The sequence below is a fragment of the Sorex fumeus genome, unplaced genomic scaffold (assembly GCF_029834395.1).
Source record: "Sorex fumeus unplaced genomic scaffold, SorFum_2.1 ptg000231l, whole genome shotgun sequence".
NCBI lineage: Eukaryota > Metazoa > Chordata > Mammalia > Eulipotyphla > Soricidae > Sorex > Sorex fumeus.
Window position 1 is genome coordinate 1,593,675 of NW_026606288.1, and position 19,941 is coordinate 1,613,615.

Here is a 19,941-nt window from a genome sequence, read left to right on the forward strand (position 1 = left end):
GTGCGGGCCCGAAGCGGGGACGGGTTTAGGCGAATCTGCCGACGCGAATCTGCAGGCTGTGCAAACCTGCTGGCAAGTCAGCTGATTAGCGGTTCTGCAGCTGCTCTCTGACAGCTGCAAGTGCGGGGCTCGCTCTGGATTTGGGAGCAAGGGGAGGTGAGCTCACAGCCCATAGCAAGGGAGCCCCCAAGACTCACAGCTTCGAGTGGAGGGACTGTTTGCATCATTGGGCTGGAGCTTCTTGCTCCGGCCGTCCTCCCTTTTCTTAATTTAAGCTTAGCGCCTCCACCCTGTTAGCGGTAGGAGTTCGATTCTGGCTTCTTCCTACGGTCCCGTTCGTTTTTTGGTTTTTGGTGGGGGCGGTCGTATGCGGAGGGAGGCTTTGGGGTCACAGCCGGCGGTGCTCAGGGGCTTACTCCTGGCTTTGCATACTCCTGCAAGTATTGGGCGAGGGGGAAGTGGAGGAGTCATTTGTGGTGCTTGAGAATCGAACCCAGTCGGTTGTGTGCAAGACAACCAACTTACTGGCATTACTCACCCCGTCCCAGTATTTTGCAAAAGAACCCTTTCTTGGTTTCATCGTTGCAAAAAAAAAAAGAGATTTTTTAATAGAGGAAATGAAACAAAGTACATTTGTTGAAACACTCTATCTCTAAATGGTAAACCAGTTGGAGCCAAAGCTAATATTATTTGTTTACCGAAAATATTAAATCTGAACAAAATTCCACGTGGGCTGTTATTCCTTTTCTTTTTACACTCTGCTATGTCGAACCTTTACTTCCTGTGCCTTAAAAGTGTGTCTTGAATTAGCAGCTTAAGATGTGGGGGTGGGTATTGATATGTTCATAGAGAATTCCTTTTGTTATTTCATTTCTAACTTCCATTTATTGACTTGTGTTTCCCAGGTGCTTTGGGTTTTCTATTTAAGTAATTCTTAAGACAGTCCCATGAACTAAAAGATTTGCTGGCATCTATCTAAGTCACGACCTAAAGAATGAGTACTAATAGCAGGGGAGAGAGGTAGCAGTGATCTAAACAAAGGGAATGCATTCCAAAAGATTGTGAGTGGAAAGAGAGACTTTGTGTTGAGAGAAATTCAGTCTAGCTGGAAAAATAAAGATGATGAACTTGTGTGTTGGGTTGGTGAGGGCTGGAGGTGCAACTTCTGTAAAAAGAGTCTAAAATATAAGCGGCGGTCCTGTAGACTGAGTTAAGGAATTTGAAATTTGTGGAGAGTAATGGAGTGTCAGAGAAATATTTCAAAGCATATAGACAACATGACCAGATAGGCACTTTGAGAAATATTATGATCTAACTTTAAAAAATTGAAAGGTATGAGAACATGGTTTGAAAAAGCTGAGGGGCGGGGCACCTTTAGGAAGCTCATAAGGAAGTTCTTATTTGATGTTGATTTTTCTTATTTCAGCAAGTTTTCCTTTAAGTCTAATTTGCCTAGAGGGTCCTGGACAGTCCCTGATTTGTGTGGTTTTTTTTTTTTCCCTCTCTCGTTGTGTTCAGTAACTGTTTCTTTTTTTCTTTTAATTTTTATTAGTGAGACATCATGAGGTACAGTTGTAGACTTACAAACTTTTGTGCTTGGGTTTCAATTATACAATGATCAAATACCCATCCCTCCACCAGTGCCCATTTCCCACCACCACGGATCCCAGTATCCCTCCCACCCCCCATCCCCCCATCCCACCCTGCCTCTGTGGCAGGGCATTCCCTTTTGTTCTCTCTCTCCTATTGGGTGTTGTGGTTTGCAAAAGAGGCAATGGGTGACAATCATGTTTGGTCTATAGTCTACTTTCAGATGCTTCTCCCATCCTGGGAGGATCCTCCCACACCCTTTATTTGGTGTTCCCTTCTCTATCTGAGCTCCCTTTTTCCCTAGCATGTGTGGCTGGCCTCCAAGCCATGGAGTAAAGTTCCTGGTACTAATCTCGGCCATTCTTGGGTGTTAGTCTCCTATTTTGCAGTAACTGTTTCTTAAGCTTCGTGTCTGATGCCAGTGTAATCCATCCTTCCTTCCTTCCTTCCTTCCTTCCTTCCTTCCTTCCTTCCTTCCTTCCTTCCTTCCTTCCTTCCGTGCTACACTTGAATGTGCTCAGGACTTAGCTTACTTCTGGCTCTGCACTCAGATCAGTACTGGCAGGGCTCAGGGGACTACATGGGGTGCCTGGGATTGAATTGGGGTCCGCTGCATGCAAGGGAAATTCCCTATCCACTGTACTATCACTCAGGTCCCCAATATAATCTTTTCTTTAAAATTCTTCCTTCCTTGTTCTTCAGAACCTTACCTAAGAAATCCAAAGTACTTTTCTGGACCTAATGTATATTAAGTGTCAAGTAAAGCGTTTTCATTAAAAGAGAAATATTTTGTTTTTATAATGTAGATAAAGGGATAGAAGAAAACTGGAATAATTGGCTTAGACTTAGACAAAATGTATGAAGGTGGGACTTTTTTTTGAGTTGGCATAGCAGTAAAGAAACGTGGGTTTCTGTGGACTTATAACCTGCTGCTTAAAAATTTTTTTTTCTGTTGTTCATTCTACAGAAACTGCTCTAGAAGATGAAGAAAAATAGAGAAAGATTCTGCAGCAGAGAAAGGGAATTTGTGTATAAATTTAAAGTCGGTCGCGAGTGCTTAGAACTGAGGGTTCCCCTCCAATTTCCTGTTGAAGAGAATGCCAGCCACTTACATGGTCGTCTCATGCTACTGCACAACTTACCATGCTTTATAGAAAAAGGTTGGTCTTGAAAATATTACTTTATGGGAGACTAACATCCAAGAATAGTAGAGAGTAGTACCAGGAGGTTTGCTCCATGGCTTGGAAGCCGGCCTCACATGCTGGGGGGAAAGGCAGCTCAGACAGAGAAGGGACCACCAAGTAAAGGGTGTTTGGAGGACCTACTCGGGATGGGAGACGTGTGCTGAAAGTAGACTATTGACTGAACATGATTGCCACTCAATGCCTCTCTTGCAAACCACAGGACCCAAAAGGAGAGAGAGAGAACAAAAGGGAATGCCCTGCCACAGAGGCAGGGTGGGATGGGAGGGATGGAGGATGGGAGGGATGCTGGGACCCGTGGTGGTGGAAGATGGGCGCTGGTGGAGGGATGGGTACTTGATCATTGTATAACTGAAACCCAAGCACAAAAATTTGTAAGTCTATAACTGTACCTCATGGTGTTTCACTAATAAAAAAAAATGAAAAAAAACAGAAAAGTTACCCCTTCTTCTGAAGCATAAATTTGATTAGCTGTTATTCTCTTAAAAAATGCTTCCTGGGGGCTGGAGCGATAGCACAGCGGGTAGGGCGTTTGCCTTGCACACAGCCAACAAGGCCGACCCAGGTTCGATTCCCAGCACCCCATATGGTCCCCCGAGCACCGACAGGAGCAATTCCTGAGTGCATGAGCCAGGAGTAACCCCTGAGCATCGCCGGGTGTGACCCAAAAAGAGAAAAAAAAAAAAAGCTTCCTTCCTTGGATAAAAGCATAAAATAGAACAATTACATGATGTAACTGAAATCTTACATGCGTCATTCATTCTTTTTAATAGTCAGGGCTTCAAAAAATGAAACAGTTATTTCAGTTGTCTCCCAAATGCAAACTATCTTGTGTGTGTGTGGCATATATGTGCTTGTATGTGTATTTGTTTAATATAACACTTTAAATCTGAAAAATCAGTTAACACTATTGTAACCATATTATCTAAGTTACTATTTTAAAAAAGGGAGGAAAATGTCATTAGTTACTCTAAGGGTTATGCTTAAGAGTTAAGAATTTTGGCATGGGGCTGGAGCAATAGCACAGCAGGTAGGGCGTTTGCCTTGCACGCGGCCAACCCGGGTTCGATTCCCAGCATCCCGTATGGTCCGCTGAGCACCGCCAGGGGTAATTCCTGAGCGCAGAGCCAGGAGGAACCACTGTGCATCGCCGGATGTGACCCAAAAAAGCCAAAAAAAAAAAAAGAATTTTGGCATTTCTTTATGCAGTAGTTTTGGGGTCATACCTACTGGGCTCAGGGCTTACTCCTGGGTCTGGGCCCAGGGATCATTCATGACAGGGCTCAGGTGATCATAGGGGGTACCGGGGATTGAACCTAGGTCAGCTGCGTGCAAGGCAAGTGCCCTCCCTGCTGTACTATCATTCTGATTCCTCTCCTTTTTCCCTTTTTGGACCACACCCAGTGGTGCTCAGGGTTTACTCCTGGCTCTATGCTTAAGGTTGACTTCTGGCAGTACTTGGGGACCATATGGGGACCAAGTCTGATTGGCCAGAGCAAATGCCCTACCTGCCGGACTATCACTCTGGCCACCGACTTTAGACATTTTATTCAGGGTTGAAGATAAATAAAAAATTGACATTGAAATGCATAGTTGCCGCGTAAAGTGTTATCTATTTATGCCTGGCTAATTATCCCTGTCACAGACTTAAAAGCAGCTCTGAGCCAGTTTATAGAAGAAGAATCTCTCAAAGACTATGATGATGATGCTGAAGCCTCCCTAGAAGCTGTGAAGTCGGGGGAAGTCGATTTACACCAACTGGCAAACACATGGGCCAAAGCTTATGCTGAGGTAAGAAAATAGACCAGGGGTCAGAGGGATGGTACAGCAGGTAAGATGCTAACCCAGGTTCTCTCTGAAGCACTGCTTATGGCCCCCTGAGCCCTGGCAGGAGTGATTCCTGAGCATACAGCCAGGAGTAAGCCTTAAACACAGCCAGATGTGGTCCAAAAACCAGAATAAATAAATATCTCAAATGTAAGTTTTAAGGAAATTCTAGATTTTGAGGAGTATTTCTTTTTTGGATGTTTCTCTACCCCCTTCCCGGCTTTTTAATTATTAAAAATATATATATATTTTTATTGGCTGGAGCAATAGTACAGTGAGTAAGGCGTTTGCCTTGCATGCAGCCAACCTGGGTTCAATACCCTGTATCCCATTTTGTCCCCTGAGCACTGTCAGGAGTAATTTCTGTGTGCAGCACCAGGAGTAACCACTGAGCTTTGCTGGGGTATGGCCCACAAAAGTAACAAAACCAAAAAAGTTTTATTGAATTGCAGTGAGATACGTTGTTACAAAGTTGTTCAGGGTTGGGTTTCAGTCATACTATGTTCCAACGCCCATCGCTTCACCAGTGTACGTTTCCCACCACCAATGTCCCAAGTTTCCCGCTACCCCATATCCCCTCCTGTCCCTGTCGCAGACACTTTCTCTCTCTCTCCCTCTCACTCTCCCTCTCTCTGTCTCTCTGTCTCTGTCTCTGTCTCTCTCTGTCTCTCTCTGTCTCTCTCTGTCTCTCTCTGTCTCTCTCTCTCTCTCTCTCTCTCTCTCTCTCCACCTCCCTCTCTCTCTCTGATAGGCTTTTAGATTGATAATACTGACATCGTTGTAGAATCTTTTTGTTCCTCTATGTACAGATATTTATGCCATAACCTATAATGCAGGTTTGTGCTCCTGTGTATACAAAAACTATACTATATACTTTGCAGCATCTTTGTAAAATGAGTGACCACTATTGTATTTCTAACCAGCACAGGGTTACAAGATATAGTCATTAAATTTATAGTACACCCAGTTAAATTATAGTTTCAGAAAAACAAATAATTTTTTTAGTGTATGTGTTTCTCCTGATTTCTGAGAGTTGTATCTTTTTTATTTTTATTTTATTTTTTATTTTATTTTTTGCTTTTTGGGTCACACCCAGCGATGCACAGGGATTCCTCCTGGCTCTACACTCAGGAGTTACTCCTGGCGGTGCTCAGGGGACCATATGGGATGCTGGGAATCGAACCTAGGTCAGCTGCATGCAAGGCAAACACAATACCCGCTGTGCTATTGCTCCAGCCCCAGAGTTGTATCTTTTTTAAATTGTATCTTAGAGACAGTGTATTGAGGATGTATTACATTTCAGATTCGATACTGGGCCATAAAATAGGGAACGAGACAGATACAAGATGAAAATTACAGTTTTGAGAACCAAGCTCAGAACTGTGTAAACAATGTGAGATGCAAGCAAACTGTAATGAGTGAGTTATAGTCCACGCTAAGCAACTCGGTCTATAAGATTTCAAAAGAAATTGATTTCATGGCTCCTATTTGATGCCTCTCTTCCGGCCCCCCATCCCCGCCCTGGTCACAGGGGTTACTCCTGGTGGTATTCGGGGGGGCACTATATGGTCTGCTGGGGATTGAACCCAGGTGAGCCCCATGCAAGGGAAACACCCTACCCACTGCATTATCACTCCAGTCCCTGATGCCTCTCCTTTTAAAAATTTATTATTAGCTTACAAAATGATAGGATTGCAGGGGTGTAAGTCCTGTGTATCCATCGAGGATTCACTGCACTTGCCACCAAAGTTCTAGTGCCATCTGGTCACCCAAATTAACCCTGTACCCATTTCTCCCATCCCTGGCCCTTGCCCTTTCATAACCACTAGAATTCTTTTAGAAGTTCGCTTGTTTTTTTTTTTAATGTAGCACTTGTTTGTTTTTCTGTCAGTTTGGTACATACTAAGTTTTCATAGCTTCTTTTAAAGATGCCATTCTTTTTCACATACTTCCTTTTCTTATTCTATTCATCATGATTTTCCAAGCAGTTGATAAGAGAGTTTTAGACATTCCAACTCCATCTCCAAACTCATCACCAGTGTCAGCGTCCCTCCATCAATGACCCAAGGTTCCCTCTTTGCTCCACCCCTCTTCCTTAGCAAGAAACTTCTCTAGTAATGAACTATAGAAATTATCCCTAAAAATACAGTCTTCACGCACGTCATTTTAACCGTATAGAACCGCCGTTGCATTAAAAAAAAGAGAGATGACTGATCATTTACGTCAAAGAAAATGTGCAGCTAATAAAATAAAGCAAAGATATATTAAGAGAATAAGGCCACTTCATGAATAAACCGATGCATTTTGTGTCTTAAAATACTAGACTCAAAAAACCAATTTTTTTAGTGTCTCTAAAGTGATTTATATTGCCCAGAGTTATTTATCTCAGTGGAAGATCATGTCCTTCATGTGAGTGAGAGCGGATTCAATTCCCAGCCTGATCAAAAATGAATAACTGAGGGGCTGGAGCGATAGTACAGTGGGTAGGGCATCTGCCTTGCATGCAGTCGAACCGGTTTCGATTCCCAGCATCCCATATGGTCACCTGAGCACTGTCAGGAGTAATTCCTGAGGGTATGAGCCAGGACTAACCACTGTGCATTGCTGGGTGTGACCCCCCCCCCCCAAAATGAGTATCTGAGTGAATGCGTTCATGAATAATGGGTGGTTTGCATTTACAGCTGAGGGTACATCTTTGCCTATGGAGACTTTAAAACCTACTTAGGAGAGACAAAGATGCCCACTTAGAACACCTGCAGTAAGTGTTAGGTTTAGGAGTAAATCTTGTGAGAACATGGAACAAAGTGAAGGCAAATAAGAGAAAAAAAGAGGTCTTCTCTTCCTTTTCTTTATTACTTTATTGAGGTGTAACTGACTTGTCACACTACTAGTGTAAATACAAATACTGTTGTATCAGTTACTGTCACTGTCCTTGATTTGCTCAAGCGGGACCAGTAACGTCTCCATTGTGAGACTTGTTGTTACTGTGTTTGGCACATCGAATACATCACGGGGGGCTTGCCAGGCTTTGCCGTGCAGGCAAGATACACTCGGTAACTTGCCGGGCTCTCCTAGAGGGATGGAGGAATGGAACCCAGGTCAGCCGGGTGGGCTGCGTGCCAGGCAAACGCCCTACCCGCTAATGATTCTGTGTTGTAGGAGTGATAGCACAGTGGTAGGGCGTTTGCCTCGCATGCAGCCAACACGGCCAAGCCGGGTTCGATTCCTCCGCCTCTCTCGGAGAGCCCGGCAAGCTACCAAGAGTATCTCGCCCGCATGACAAAGCCTGGCAAGCTACCCATGACATATTTGATACGCCAAACACAGTAACAACAGGTCTCAAAATGGAGACGTTACTGGGCCCGCTCGAGCAAATCGATGAACAAAGGAAGGACCGTGACCGTGATTCTTGGGTGTTAGTGTCCCATTCTCTTACTTTATATTCCACAAATGAGTGCAATCTTTCTATCTCTCTCTCTGACTCATTTCAGTTAACATGATACTCTCCATGTTGATCCACCTATGTGAAATCCATCTATATGAAAATTTGCATTTTATGTTTTTTTTTTATTGAATCACCGTGAGCAACACTTACAAAGCTTTTATGTTTGAGTTTCAGTCACACAATGATTGAACACCCATACTCCGCGAGTGCACATTTTCCACCACCCCTGCCCCCAGTCTACCCCCCACCTTCCTAACCCTTCCCCTGCCTCTGTAGCTGACAATTTCCCTCATACTCTCTCTCTACTTTTGGGTTTTTGGTTTTCAATACAGATACTGAGAGGCTATCACGTTTGGTCCTTTATCTACTTTCAGCACACACCTGCCATCCTGAGTGATCCCTCCAACCATCATTGACTCAGTGATCCCTTCTCTATTCCAGCTGCCTTCTCTCTCATGAGGCAGGCTTCCAACTATGGAGCAATCTTCCTGGCACCGTCTCTACTGCCCTTGGGTATCAGTCTCATATTATGTTATTTTATATTCCACAAATGAGTGCAATCCTTCTATGTCTGTCCCTCTCTTTCTGACTCAGTACCACTTAGCATGATACTCTCCATGTCCATCCACTTATAAGCAAATTTCGTGACTTCATCTTTCCTAACAGCTGCATAGTATTCCATTGTGTAGATGTACCAGAGTTTCGTTAACCAGTCATCTCTTCTCGGGCACTCGGGTTGTTTCTAGATTCTGGATATTGTGAACAGTAATATAGCATTATTAACAATAGTCACCTGCTGTATATTATACCCCAAGAACTTATTTTATTATAGAAAATTACATAATCTATTTGCCTTTTGGGGATTTTTTTTTTTGGAGGTGGGGATGGGACATGACACCTAACAGTGCTCCGGAGGCTGCTCCATGCTCTGTGCTCGGTGTCACTCTGCTTTTCTGGGGACCAAATGATACCAGGGTTGGTCCTAGGCTCCCCACATGTGAAGCATGTGTTCGGCTGATAGAACCATCTCTCTGGCCCAGAAATTTGTAACTTTTACTTATGTAGATAGTTTTTCGGCTTCTGGGCCACACCTGGCAGTGTTCAGGGCTTACTCCTGGCTCTGCACTCAGAGATCACTCCTGGCAGGGCTCAGGGGACCGTAAGGGGTGCCAGGGATCAAACCCGGGTCAGCTGCTTCCAGTAGTAGCCGATAGTACCTTTCCTGCTGTACTGTCACTCCATGTGGGTGACCCCTTCCAAAGCCCTGCTCTCTTGTGCCCTGAATGCTGTGTTTTTAATAAGCCCCAACAGTTTGTAACCTTTAATCCTGTTACCCATCTTCCCTCCACCTCAGCCCTGATCGTCAGAAATTCGTTCTTTGTCTCTATAGGCTTGGATTTTCTTTTCTCTTTTCTTAAGTCCCACATCTAAGTGAAATCATGAAACCTGTGCTTTTTTCCTGTCTGACTTATTTCACTTAGCATTGTTTCATCCATGTTGTCATGAAGGGCAAAATTTCCTCCTCCTTAAAAACAAAAAAAAGACCCCGATATATTCAGGTAACATCTACCAACCTGTTCTTTGTAAAATGACAACAGCACTGCTGTGTGACGTCTGCTTTTGGTGGTCTGCTTTGGTGGGGTTTTGACTTTGATTTTTTTTGTTTTGCTTTTGTTTATGGTTGGGGGGGGGGGGCTGGAGTGATAGCACAGCGGTAGGACGTTTGCCTTGAGCGCAGCCAGCCTGGCTGAGCTGGGTTCGATTCCTCTGCCCCTCTCAGAGAGCCTGGCAAGCTATGAGAGTATTCAATATGCCAAACACAGTAACAAGAAGTCTCACAATGGAGATGTTACTGGGCCCGCTCGAGCAAATTGATGAACAACGGGAGGACAGACAGACAGACAGGATGGTTTGGGAGCCACACCCAACTGCTCTCGGGAGCTTTCCCTTGGTGCTCCAAGTTCACTCTTGGTGCAGGGGGACACAGGCCACTGACCCTGACGTCACTGGTTTTCATCTTCTGGCCCAAGAAGCACTGCTGGACCCTGTGGAAGCCCCTGGTATATGTGACCCTGCCATGGATAAGTTGTCTGGTTAGTTCTTTCTCACCCACAATTGGCACCTAGTCTAACATGTCGTTTATAGGAGTATTTATAGTTTAGAGGAACATGACGTAGGAACTCCATAGTTCATAGAACGCTCTGAAACAGTAGATGCCACAGGTCTGTAATTGTTGGTTAGCTAGATGAAGGCTCTAGTGCCTGATCACCTGTCATAACCTGGAAGGAGAACTTACTAAAGACACGGCATTCAGGGCACAAGAGAGCAGGGCTTTGGGTGGGTTACCTCCATGGCATTTGGGTGATCCAGTTGGCAGCATGTGATGGAGGGGAAGGCCGAGAACTCGGAGTCAGGGCTAAGCGAGAGCGAGAGTGCAGAGAGGTATCTTAGGTATCAGCAGCCCTGAGGGGTGAGGTTTTGCCACATGGTTTGAGCATCAAAGCAGCTGAGCTATGGACCGAAGGGTGGAAGGGGGGAAATAATGGTCCTTCTGTAGGCTACTATTTTTTTTTTAAATTCTCTATCAGTTCTTAGTGAACTCCACATTCCTCTCAAGTGTCATGTTTCCCCCTTCCAGTACCATCTTTCTTGAGGGAATAGCAAGGGGAGACTGTTCAGTGGCTTCTGCCTCTTTGTGAAGCTGCTCAAGGCTGAGGTTTTTTGTTTTTTGGTTTTTTTTTCTGCTTTTTGCATCACACCCAGCAGTGCTCAGGGGTTACTCCTGGCTCTGCACTCAGGAATTACTCCTGGCAGTGCTCGGGGGACCATATGGGATGCCGGGGATCGAACCTGAGTTGACCACATGCTAGGCAAGCACCCTACCCGCTGTACTATAGCTCCAGCCTCGAGGCAGAGTTTTTATTTTTTATTATTTTATAGACTTATAAATTTTTGTGCTTGGGTTTCAGTTATACAATGATCAAATACCCACCCCTCCACCAGTGCCCATTTCCCACCACCACAGATCCCAGTATCCCTCCCCCCCATCCCTCCCCATCCCACCCTGCCTTTGTGGCAGGGCATTCCCCTCTGTTCTCTCTCCTTTTGGGTGTATTGGTTTGCAAGAGAGGCATTGAGTGGCAGTCATGTTTGGTATAGTCTACTTTCAGCATGCTTCTCCCACCCTGGGAGGATCCTCCCAACACCCTTTATTTGGTGCTCTCTTCTCTATCTGAGCTTCCTTTTCACCTAGCACATGTGGCTGGCCTTCAAGTCATGGAGCAAAATTCTGGTACTAATCTCAGCCATTCCAGGGTGTTAGTCTCCCGTTTTGTTGCTTTATGTTCCCTACCATGTGACAGGGACAAATGGAGACATTACTGGCGCCCGCTCGAGCAAATCGACGATTAACAGGATGATAAAGTGATAAGTGATGTTCCCCAGATGAATGCAATCTTTCAGTGTCTATCCCGCTCTTTCTGACTCATTTCGCTTAACATGATACTTTCCATGTAGTACCACTTGTATGTAAATTTCATAACTTCATCTTTTCTAACAGCTACATAGTACTCCATTGTGTAAATGTACCAAAGTTTCTTTAACCAGTCATCAGTTCTCGGGCACTCAGGTTTTTTCCAGATTCTGGCTATTGTAAAGAGTGCTGCAATGAACAAACAATTGCAGATGTCACTTCGACTATACCATTTTGCCGAGGCAGAGTTTTAAACCAATGCTGCCGGCCATTGTAGGTAGCCGAGTGTCTATGCCTCTGCACTCAGCTCCTTCCTACAAAATTTCACTCTGAATCTGAAATGAATGTCGAACAGAGTTTGAGTCCCACGGGCTGGTTATTATTCAGCCATGCCCTGTCCAAAGGTGTGGAGCAGGGACCAGAGAGATGCGACAAATAATAAGGCACTTGCCTTGCATGCGACTGACCCCCAAATGATTCCCCAGCACCCTATGTGGTCGCCTGAGCTCTGCCAGGAGTGATCCCTGGGCCAAGAGACCAGAGGAAAGCCCTGAGCCCCCACACCGGGTATGGCCCAAATAAAGTAGGTTAAGATAGAGAGTGATGATCAGAGTACAGCTTCAGCCCTTAGGAAGCACAGAGGAGTTGAAATCGTGTATGTTGTTTCATTTTGCACAACTTGTTTGGTTACAAAGAGCATCAGAAATCCCAACATCCTGTCAATCACCATTAGCATTAATACCCCCCTCCTGTGTAAGTGTGTGTGTTGTTTTATTGAAATGAGATAAAAGCAGGTCTAGTTGTGTGTGTGTGTGTGTGTGTGTGTGTGTGTACACACTTTCCTCCACTGTGTAAGTTGTTCGATCACGATCACGACGATCATGACCATCCTGTTGTTTGTCGATTGCCTCAAGCAGGCCCCAGTAACATCTCCTTCGTCCTAGCCCTGAGATTTTTTAAAGAAGTGCCATATTCAAGACTCTTTCAGGGTTAGGGGAATGAGACCCATGATTGTTACTGGCATTTGGCATATTGGGTACTCCAGACTCTGCTATGTGGGCAGGTTACATTCAGTAGCCTGCCAGTTTGCCCAAAGTAAGAATTAGATAATAAGATGTCACGCGGCCGCCAATGTGGCCGCGTGCTTCCAGGAGCTGGGTTTTATAGTCTCCGGGTCTTGGCAGTTGATGGGATTACACGGCGCTAGGGGGCCAGTTGGTGGGTGTGACCCCCGCCTACTGGAATATGGAGGATCTGGGTGGAGGATGCTCAGCCCCGATCCGAGCAGGCTTGGAGATCTCAGTCCTGGGACGCGCGTGCCTTTGTTCCTCTGCCGGTACCTTCAGGTGTGCGGAGAGTGGTCTCAGCATGGTGGTGGCTAGTTCCGGAGGTTTTCAGCTGCCGGAGCCCTGGTTGGGGCGGGGAGGGAAACTCAACCCACTCCCCTCCAAGGGGTCCCGGCGAGGACAGCCAGGCGTGGGGGCAGGAGACTGCGCTGTGTAAGTTGTTAACATGTGTTAACCTAGCTTATGTCTTTCCATGTCATTTGCTTATTTTGATCTTTGGGACACACCTGGCGGTTCTCGGGGCTTCCTTCTGGGTTTGTGCCCAGGGCTGGCTCCTGGCAGGGCTGGGGAGAGGGAGGCGGGTTGAGCGCGTGTGTTGCAGGAGACTGAACCAGGGCTTGCCATGTGCAGGGCAAGTGCTTTAACCACAGTGCTGTTTCTCGTTCCATTCTTTCCATATTTTTAATACCCTTACATAAATAAGTCTTTTCTGGTTCTTGTGTGATATGAAAAATGAAATCATCCTATACATATTTTCCTCATCAAGTCTGAAATAAAAATACTCTGTGATGATTTAAGATGGCCTGTATTGTCTTGTAGACCACATTAGAGCACGCCAGGCCGGAGGAGCCCAGCTGGGATGAAGACTTCGCAGATGTGTACCATGACCTCATCCATTCCCCAGCCTCGGAAACGCTCCTCAATTTGGAGCATAATTACTTTGTCAGTATCTCAGAGCTGATTGGTGAGAGAGACGTGGAGCTGAAAAAATTGCGAGAGAGGTATTTCTCATTTTCATAACCGGATCTGACATTGTGAAATTAGGGTGACCTGAAGAACAGCTTCTGTTCACTTTCTGTAAGATTAAAAAAATAAGATATTAGAATTAAAAATTTTATATGTTAAATCTTTCACTGCAACCAGGAAAGTCTTTGTAATTTTATGAAACCTTCAAGTGATTATTTTAGATACATTTTGGTGCCTATCTATCTATCTATCTGTCCATACTCTATCTTTCTCTCTCTCTCTCTCTCTCTCCCCCTATACACACACACACACACACACACACATATTATTTATTTATATCTATTTATTTAATAACTTTTAGGGTCATACCCAGAAATGCTCCAGGGTTACTCCTGGCTCTGCACTCAGGAATTACTCCTGGCAGTGCTCAAGGGACCCTTATGGGATGCTGGGAATCGAACCTGGGTCGGCCGCATGCAAGGCAAATGCCCTCCCTTCCTGTCCTCATGCTCCAGTCCCTATATTCTTTTTCTCTTGTTTGATTTTTGTTTGGGGACCACACCTTGCAGTCCTCAGGGCTCACTTCTGGCTCTGCACTTAGGGGTCACTCCTGGCGGGGCTTGGGAGACCATCTGGGATGCCAGGGATTCAACCCAGGTTGGCCATGCGCAAAGCAAGCGCCCTACCTGCTGTGCTGTCGCTCCCACCCTAGGAATTATATTCCTATTTCTACTGAGAGGAATAAGTTGCCTCTGACGAAGCTTTTCCTTGTTCCAGACAATGTACAAAATGCTTTAAGTCAGTGGGTAAGGTTGCTGTCATGAAAGAACGCACGCCGTGTAGTTTAACACACTGGCGCTGGCGTGTACCACCAGTGGCACTTGAATTGATTCAGATAGCACCAGTTACAGCGTCAATGTGGCAAACCAGTGGTTTTCGACCTTTCTACCTGCAGACTGGTCCCACACTGTGGCTTGGAGGTTGACAGCCGCCTGTTCCAAATGAAAGGAGTTAGGCCAGTGGTTTGGGACCTTTTTGTGCCTACAGGCGACCACCAGTCCACAGAGCAGCTGTGGGTTGAGCCACAGGAGTGGGACTCTGACAGTGCCACAGGCTGCTCACGTCTGGAGTACCGGATGCAGGCGCCCGCAGCTCTGGGGTCGGATGAAGCCCCCTCCTGACTCACACGCATGCTCACCTGGGCATTTCCCACGGTGGCAGTTCTCCTAGAGAGAAAAAGGCCTTGAGAGCGAAAGCCTCTGTTCCACTGTCCCTTATTCCGTCAAGAGGCCTCGAGCCTCCTCTCAGCCTCCTCTCAGCTGAATTCCTTCCCCAAAGGGCTCATCTGCAGGTTCCATGCCATTGGGATTCAGGTTTCAAGCCAAGTATTTCAAGGAGACGCAACCTGCAGTTCCTGACAGGTGCCCTCTTCTCTGATCTGTGCTGCAGCCATTCTACAGATGAGGAAACTGGGGCTGAAGTAGGTTCAGGGACTTGGCTAAGGGCCAACCGGAATTTGAATCCTGGAAGTCTGACTCCAGAGCTCTTAATCACAAGATCATGCTGCCTCTCTTTTCAGAATCACCCCAAATTTTGGTGCTTGATCCATTTTCCTGTTTTGTAAACAAAAATGACTCCCCCTATACTTCTATCTTTTGAATACCATTTTGCATCTTTGAAAGGTGGGTTTGTTTTTTTTGTTCCAACCAGGAATATAACTTAGCAGTAGAACACTTGCTTTGCATGTGTATGGCACTGAGTTTAGTGTTCAGTCCCTAGGACCACATACACGGAGACACACACACACACACACACACACACGATATTTATGGGCTGGAGAGATAGTAAAGCAGGAAAGGTGCTTACCTTGTACACAGCCCACCTGGGTTGAGTCCCCTCTAACATATATGGGTATATGTTTCCTCCTCCATTGCCCCGCCAAAAGTGACCACTGAGTACAGAGCAAGGAGTAAACCCTGAGTACAGCCAGGTGTGCCCCCCACAACAGTATTAATTTGACACATTTGTAATCACGTATTTTGAAATGCCTTCAGGATGTCATAATTGTCACACCTAACATACTAAATCAATATATAATAGTTATTTCATTTCATTTCATGTGAAATGCAGTAAAGCATTGTCTTATCTTAGTCATAGAAAATGCTTATGTGTTACTGACTACTTGGTGTTTTCATTTAGGGTGTTACTGAAATTTGATTTGTTGAATTCTATCTTTTTTCATTGAAAATACGTGTTAGCAAGCCAGCATTATGGTTATTTCCATAAAACTCCAAAATGGCAATGATACCTTTTATCCACTAGAGGGAACATAAGTTATGTAAATGTATTTATATCTAGGCTTACATTTATAAATGTTAAGCAGTTAATTTCTGTTTTAAATAAAAATCTGACTTCTAGTACTTCAAAGTAATGAGGTCATCTACAATATATTTAAGTGTGGGCTTAATGGAATTTATGCTAAAACATGCAAAGTGATATATTAACAAATTCGTTTCTCTTAGAGTACATAAGTACCTTCATCAGTTGTTATAAATTAATATAAATTTGCCTTTAAGAACAATTGACTTAAATCATCTAGAATAATGGTAAAATCCTTTTGGTTTGGGTATTTGTTTTATTTTTGCCAAATTTGTAGAAAATGTTTTAGAGCAAATTATTTTTATACATTTGTATTCAAAGACACTTTTTAGCCAGGAAGTGTTAATGGGCTTATTTATTAAAACAGGCTTATGGAAAAGGCAATTCTTGGCAGCTCAGTATGTGTTCACAGTGTAAGCACAACCCACACAATTATTTGTTTTGGTTTTGGTGTATTGAGTCACACCCTGCAATGCTCAGGGGTTACTTCTGTCTCTCCACTCAGAAATCACTCCCGGCAGTGCTTAGGGGACCATATGGGGTGCGAGGGATTGAACCCAGGTCAGCCACGTGCAAGGCAAGAGTCCTACCCTTTGTCATATCTCTCTGGCACAATCCACACAATTAACACTGAGATGAAGAAATAGAGTATTTCTAGCTCTTCGAAGCCCCCTTCAAGCCCACTAGTCATTACTTACTTGCCCCTGTAAATAACCATTATCTGAACTTCTAATACCGTTCGTTAATTTTTTCTAGAGGAAATTTTTAATTTTTCTTAAATTAAAATTTCCTATCTAATCATTACATGGATAATGAAGATTAAAAACTAAAATATATCTTTCGTGCATATATTATATTTTTCTGCACAGGAATCTTTGTGCCTTAATACCATTCTGATCCTTGGAGCTTAACTAGCGGCTTCTACTTATAATATAAACTAACTTCAAAGGTTGAAATCACCGTAACTCTCTTGTAAATGAGTACCTGTTTGTAAATAGGTAGGAAATGAATTTAGGCAGGAATTACAACGCATCTTGTTGGAAGAGATTTATAAATGACAAGGAAAAGCAACTAGGTGTCAGTGGCTTTCATTTATAAATTAAATTTAGACTAACATTCAGCTCTGTCAGTGGAACTCTTGACATTATATGACATGGTAGTCCTTTTTTAAAAAAATTTTTAATTATTTTTAATTTTTTAATGAATCACTGTGAAGTACAGTTACAGACTTACAAACTTTTGTGCTTACGTTTTAGTCATACAATGGTTGAATACCCATTCCTCCACCAGTGCCCATTCTCCACCACTAATGTTCCCAATATCCCTCTCACCATCCCTATCCTATCCCCACCCCTGACCCCCACCTCTGTGGCAGAGCATTCCCTTTTAATCTCTCTCTCTCTCTCTCTCTCTCTCTCACTCTCTCTCTCTCTTTCTCTCTCTCTCTCTCTCTCTCTCTCTCTCTCTCTCTCTCTCTCTCTCTCTCTCTCCTTTAGGATGTTGTGGTTTGCAGATATTAAGTGGCCATCATGTTCGGTCTCTACTTTCAGCACGCATCTCCCATCCTGACAGGCCCTCCAAGCATCCTTTACTTGGTGGTCCCTTCTCTATCTGAGCCACCTTTTCCCCCAGCATGTGAGGCCGGCTTCCAAGCTGTGAAGCAATCCTCTTGGTTGGTCCTATCTCAAATATCCTTGGGTGTTAGCTTTCCATCCTGTTACATTATATTCCACAAATGAGTGCAGTCCTTCTATGTCTATACCTCTCTTTCTGACTCATTTCACTTAGCATCATACTCTCCATGTCATCCACTTATATGCAAATTTTATTACTTCGTCTTTTCTAACAGCTGCATAGTATTCCATTGTGTAGATGTACCAAAGTTTCTTTAACCGGTCATCCATTCTCAGGCACTCAGGCTTTTCCCAGTCCCTAATCCCCCCCCCCCCCCCCAGCCCCCAACACGAACACCTACCATCCTTCTTCCCACATCTCTATTTCCAAGACTCTACATGAGATTCTGGGTATTATTAGTTAGTAATTATTCGTTGCTATTCCTAAATTTATTCCTGTATCATGGGATTTGTTTTCCCTATGGAGAGGTGGGTTGGAGCGATAGCACCAGTAAGGTGTTTGCCTTGCACGTGGCTGACATGGCCAACCCGGATTCAATTCCTCCACCCCTCTCAGAGAGCCCGGCAAGCTACCGAGAGTATCTCACCCGCAAGGCAAAGCCTAGCAAGCTCCCCATGACGTATTCAATATGCCAAAAACAGTAACAACAAGACTCACAATTTATTGTGAGATGTTATTGGTGCCCGCTCGAGTAAATCGATAAACAATGGGAGGACAGTACTATCCATGTAGAGATGGCTCAGTAAACCTGGAGTGGTTGCATTCCTTGAAAGTTTGATGAATATACCTGACCCACTTATTTCTGTCTTAGACAGGGCATCGAAATGGAAAAAGTGATGCAGGAGTTGGGGAAATCTCTGACAGATCAAGATGTCAATGCCTTGGCGGCTCAGCATTTCGAATCCCAACAAGTAAGTGAAGGACAATGACGTTTAGGGAGACGATTTCTTTTGCTTGAAGTTTTCATCAAACTGATTGATCCGTTGGTATGCTGTCTCTTCCGAGGTCTTAGAAAATAAGTGGTCTAATGAATTAAAGCAGTCGACGGCCATCCAGAAGCAAGAGTATCAGGAGTGGGTGATAAAACTTCATCAGGACCTGAAAAACCCCAACAACAGCTCCCTGAGGTACAGCTTGTGTATTTTATATGTATTCACTTCATTCACATGAAGGTGCGTGATTAGTAAGAGCTTTTATTCATTGAAAAGTTTAACCCTTGCAGTTACGGATACTTGCAAGTGGCCCATGAAGAATCAGGATAAAGTCATCTTTTTTTTTTCTTTTTTTTTTTTTGCTTTTTGGGTCACACCCGGCAATGCACAGGGGTTACTCCTTGGCTCTGCACTCAGTAATTACTCCTGGTGGTGCTCAGGGGACCCTATGGGATGCTGGGAATCGAACTGGGGTTGGCCGTGTGCAAGGCAAACACCCTACCTGCTGAACTATCGCTCCAGCCCAATAATGTCGTCTTGATGAAGGATGAAGTTGGGGGAGCAGCAGAGAGCCAACACCACTGCTAAGGCACTTGGCCTTTGCATTCAGCAACCTGGTTCACTCCCCAGAACTCCATACGGTTCGTTGAGCCCCATCAGGAGTGATCCCTAAGCTCAGAGCCAGGAGTAAGTTCTGAGCACAGGTGGGTGTGGCCCCCAAGCCAAAAAAAAAAATAAAAAACCATAAATGAAATTGGGAAGGTGGAATTGGGAAAGTGATTGGTTAATAGCCTTAATTCCCTCCATAAATCTTAGCTATACCCACACCCCTTGTAAGTATTAATAACCTGGGTATGACCTCATTTCTTCAAATTATTTTCCATTCAGCACAAATATTACCTGAATATCTCTTCAGTGCCAAATGACTCTCCAGTGCCAAACACATCCTAAGCAGTAAAACAGAAACATCATCATATGGAGCTTACATTGTAAAAGAATTATTTGGGCTGTTTTGGGAGGGGCTCTGCTTTAAGGGTACTCTCTGTGGTGCTTAGAGGCTATTCATGGCTCCGTTCCCAGAAGTCACCTCTGCAGTGCTTGGGGTGCCATATGTGATGTCAGGGATCAAACCAGGACCGGACACATGCAAAGCAAGTGCCTGATCCCTTGTACTAATTCTCCAACCTGAAAAGAAGGACATGTATGCAAACAACTGCTGTGCAGAGTGATACAGACACACAGTCACACAGTCACGTACAAGGCTCAGGCTTTGGGTCGAGGACCTTCTGTAACTCAGAGCTCATGCACTTCCTCTGACCTGAATACACTGTTTTATGGATTCCTGAGGGTTTGTCAGTATCTATTATTTCTTTTTTTTTTTTTGCTTCTTTTGGGGGGGCGGGGGGGGTCACACTCGGCATTGCAC

At 44.5% G+C, this 19,941-nt stretch overlaps 1 protein-coding gene and 1 pseudogene across 1 annotated transcript in view; one reads left to right on the top strand and one right to left on the bottom strand.

Annotated features, from left to right (window-relative positions):
* The first annotated feature begins 2,560 nt into the window (after window positions 1-2,560).
* Window positions 2,561-19,941, top strand: part of CUNH12orf4 (chromosome unknown C12orf4 homolog) — a 45,846-nt gene continuing 28,465 nt past the window's right edge. The window contains exons 1-5 of the mRNA XM_056108657.1: window positions 2,561-2,750; window positions 4,438-4,583; window positions 13,423-13,604; window positions 18,395-18,494; window positions 18,589-18,710. Coding sequence (XP_055964632.1) covers window positions 2,573-2,750; window positions 4,438-4,583; window positions 13,423-13,604; window positions 18,395-18,494; window positions 18,589-18,710 — 728 coding nt within the window. The 5' untranslated portion in view covers window positions 2,561-2,572. The remainder of the gene's footprint in view (window positions 2,751-4,437; window positions 4,584-13,422; window positions 13,605-18,394; window positions 18,495-18,588; window positions 18,711-19,941) is intronic.
* On the bottom strand, window positions 6,661-6,772 carry LOC130017902 (uncharacterized; annotated as a pseudogene).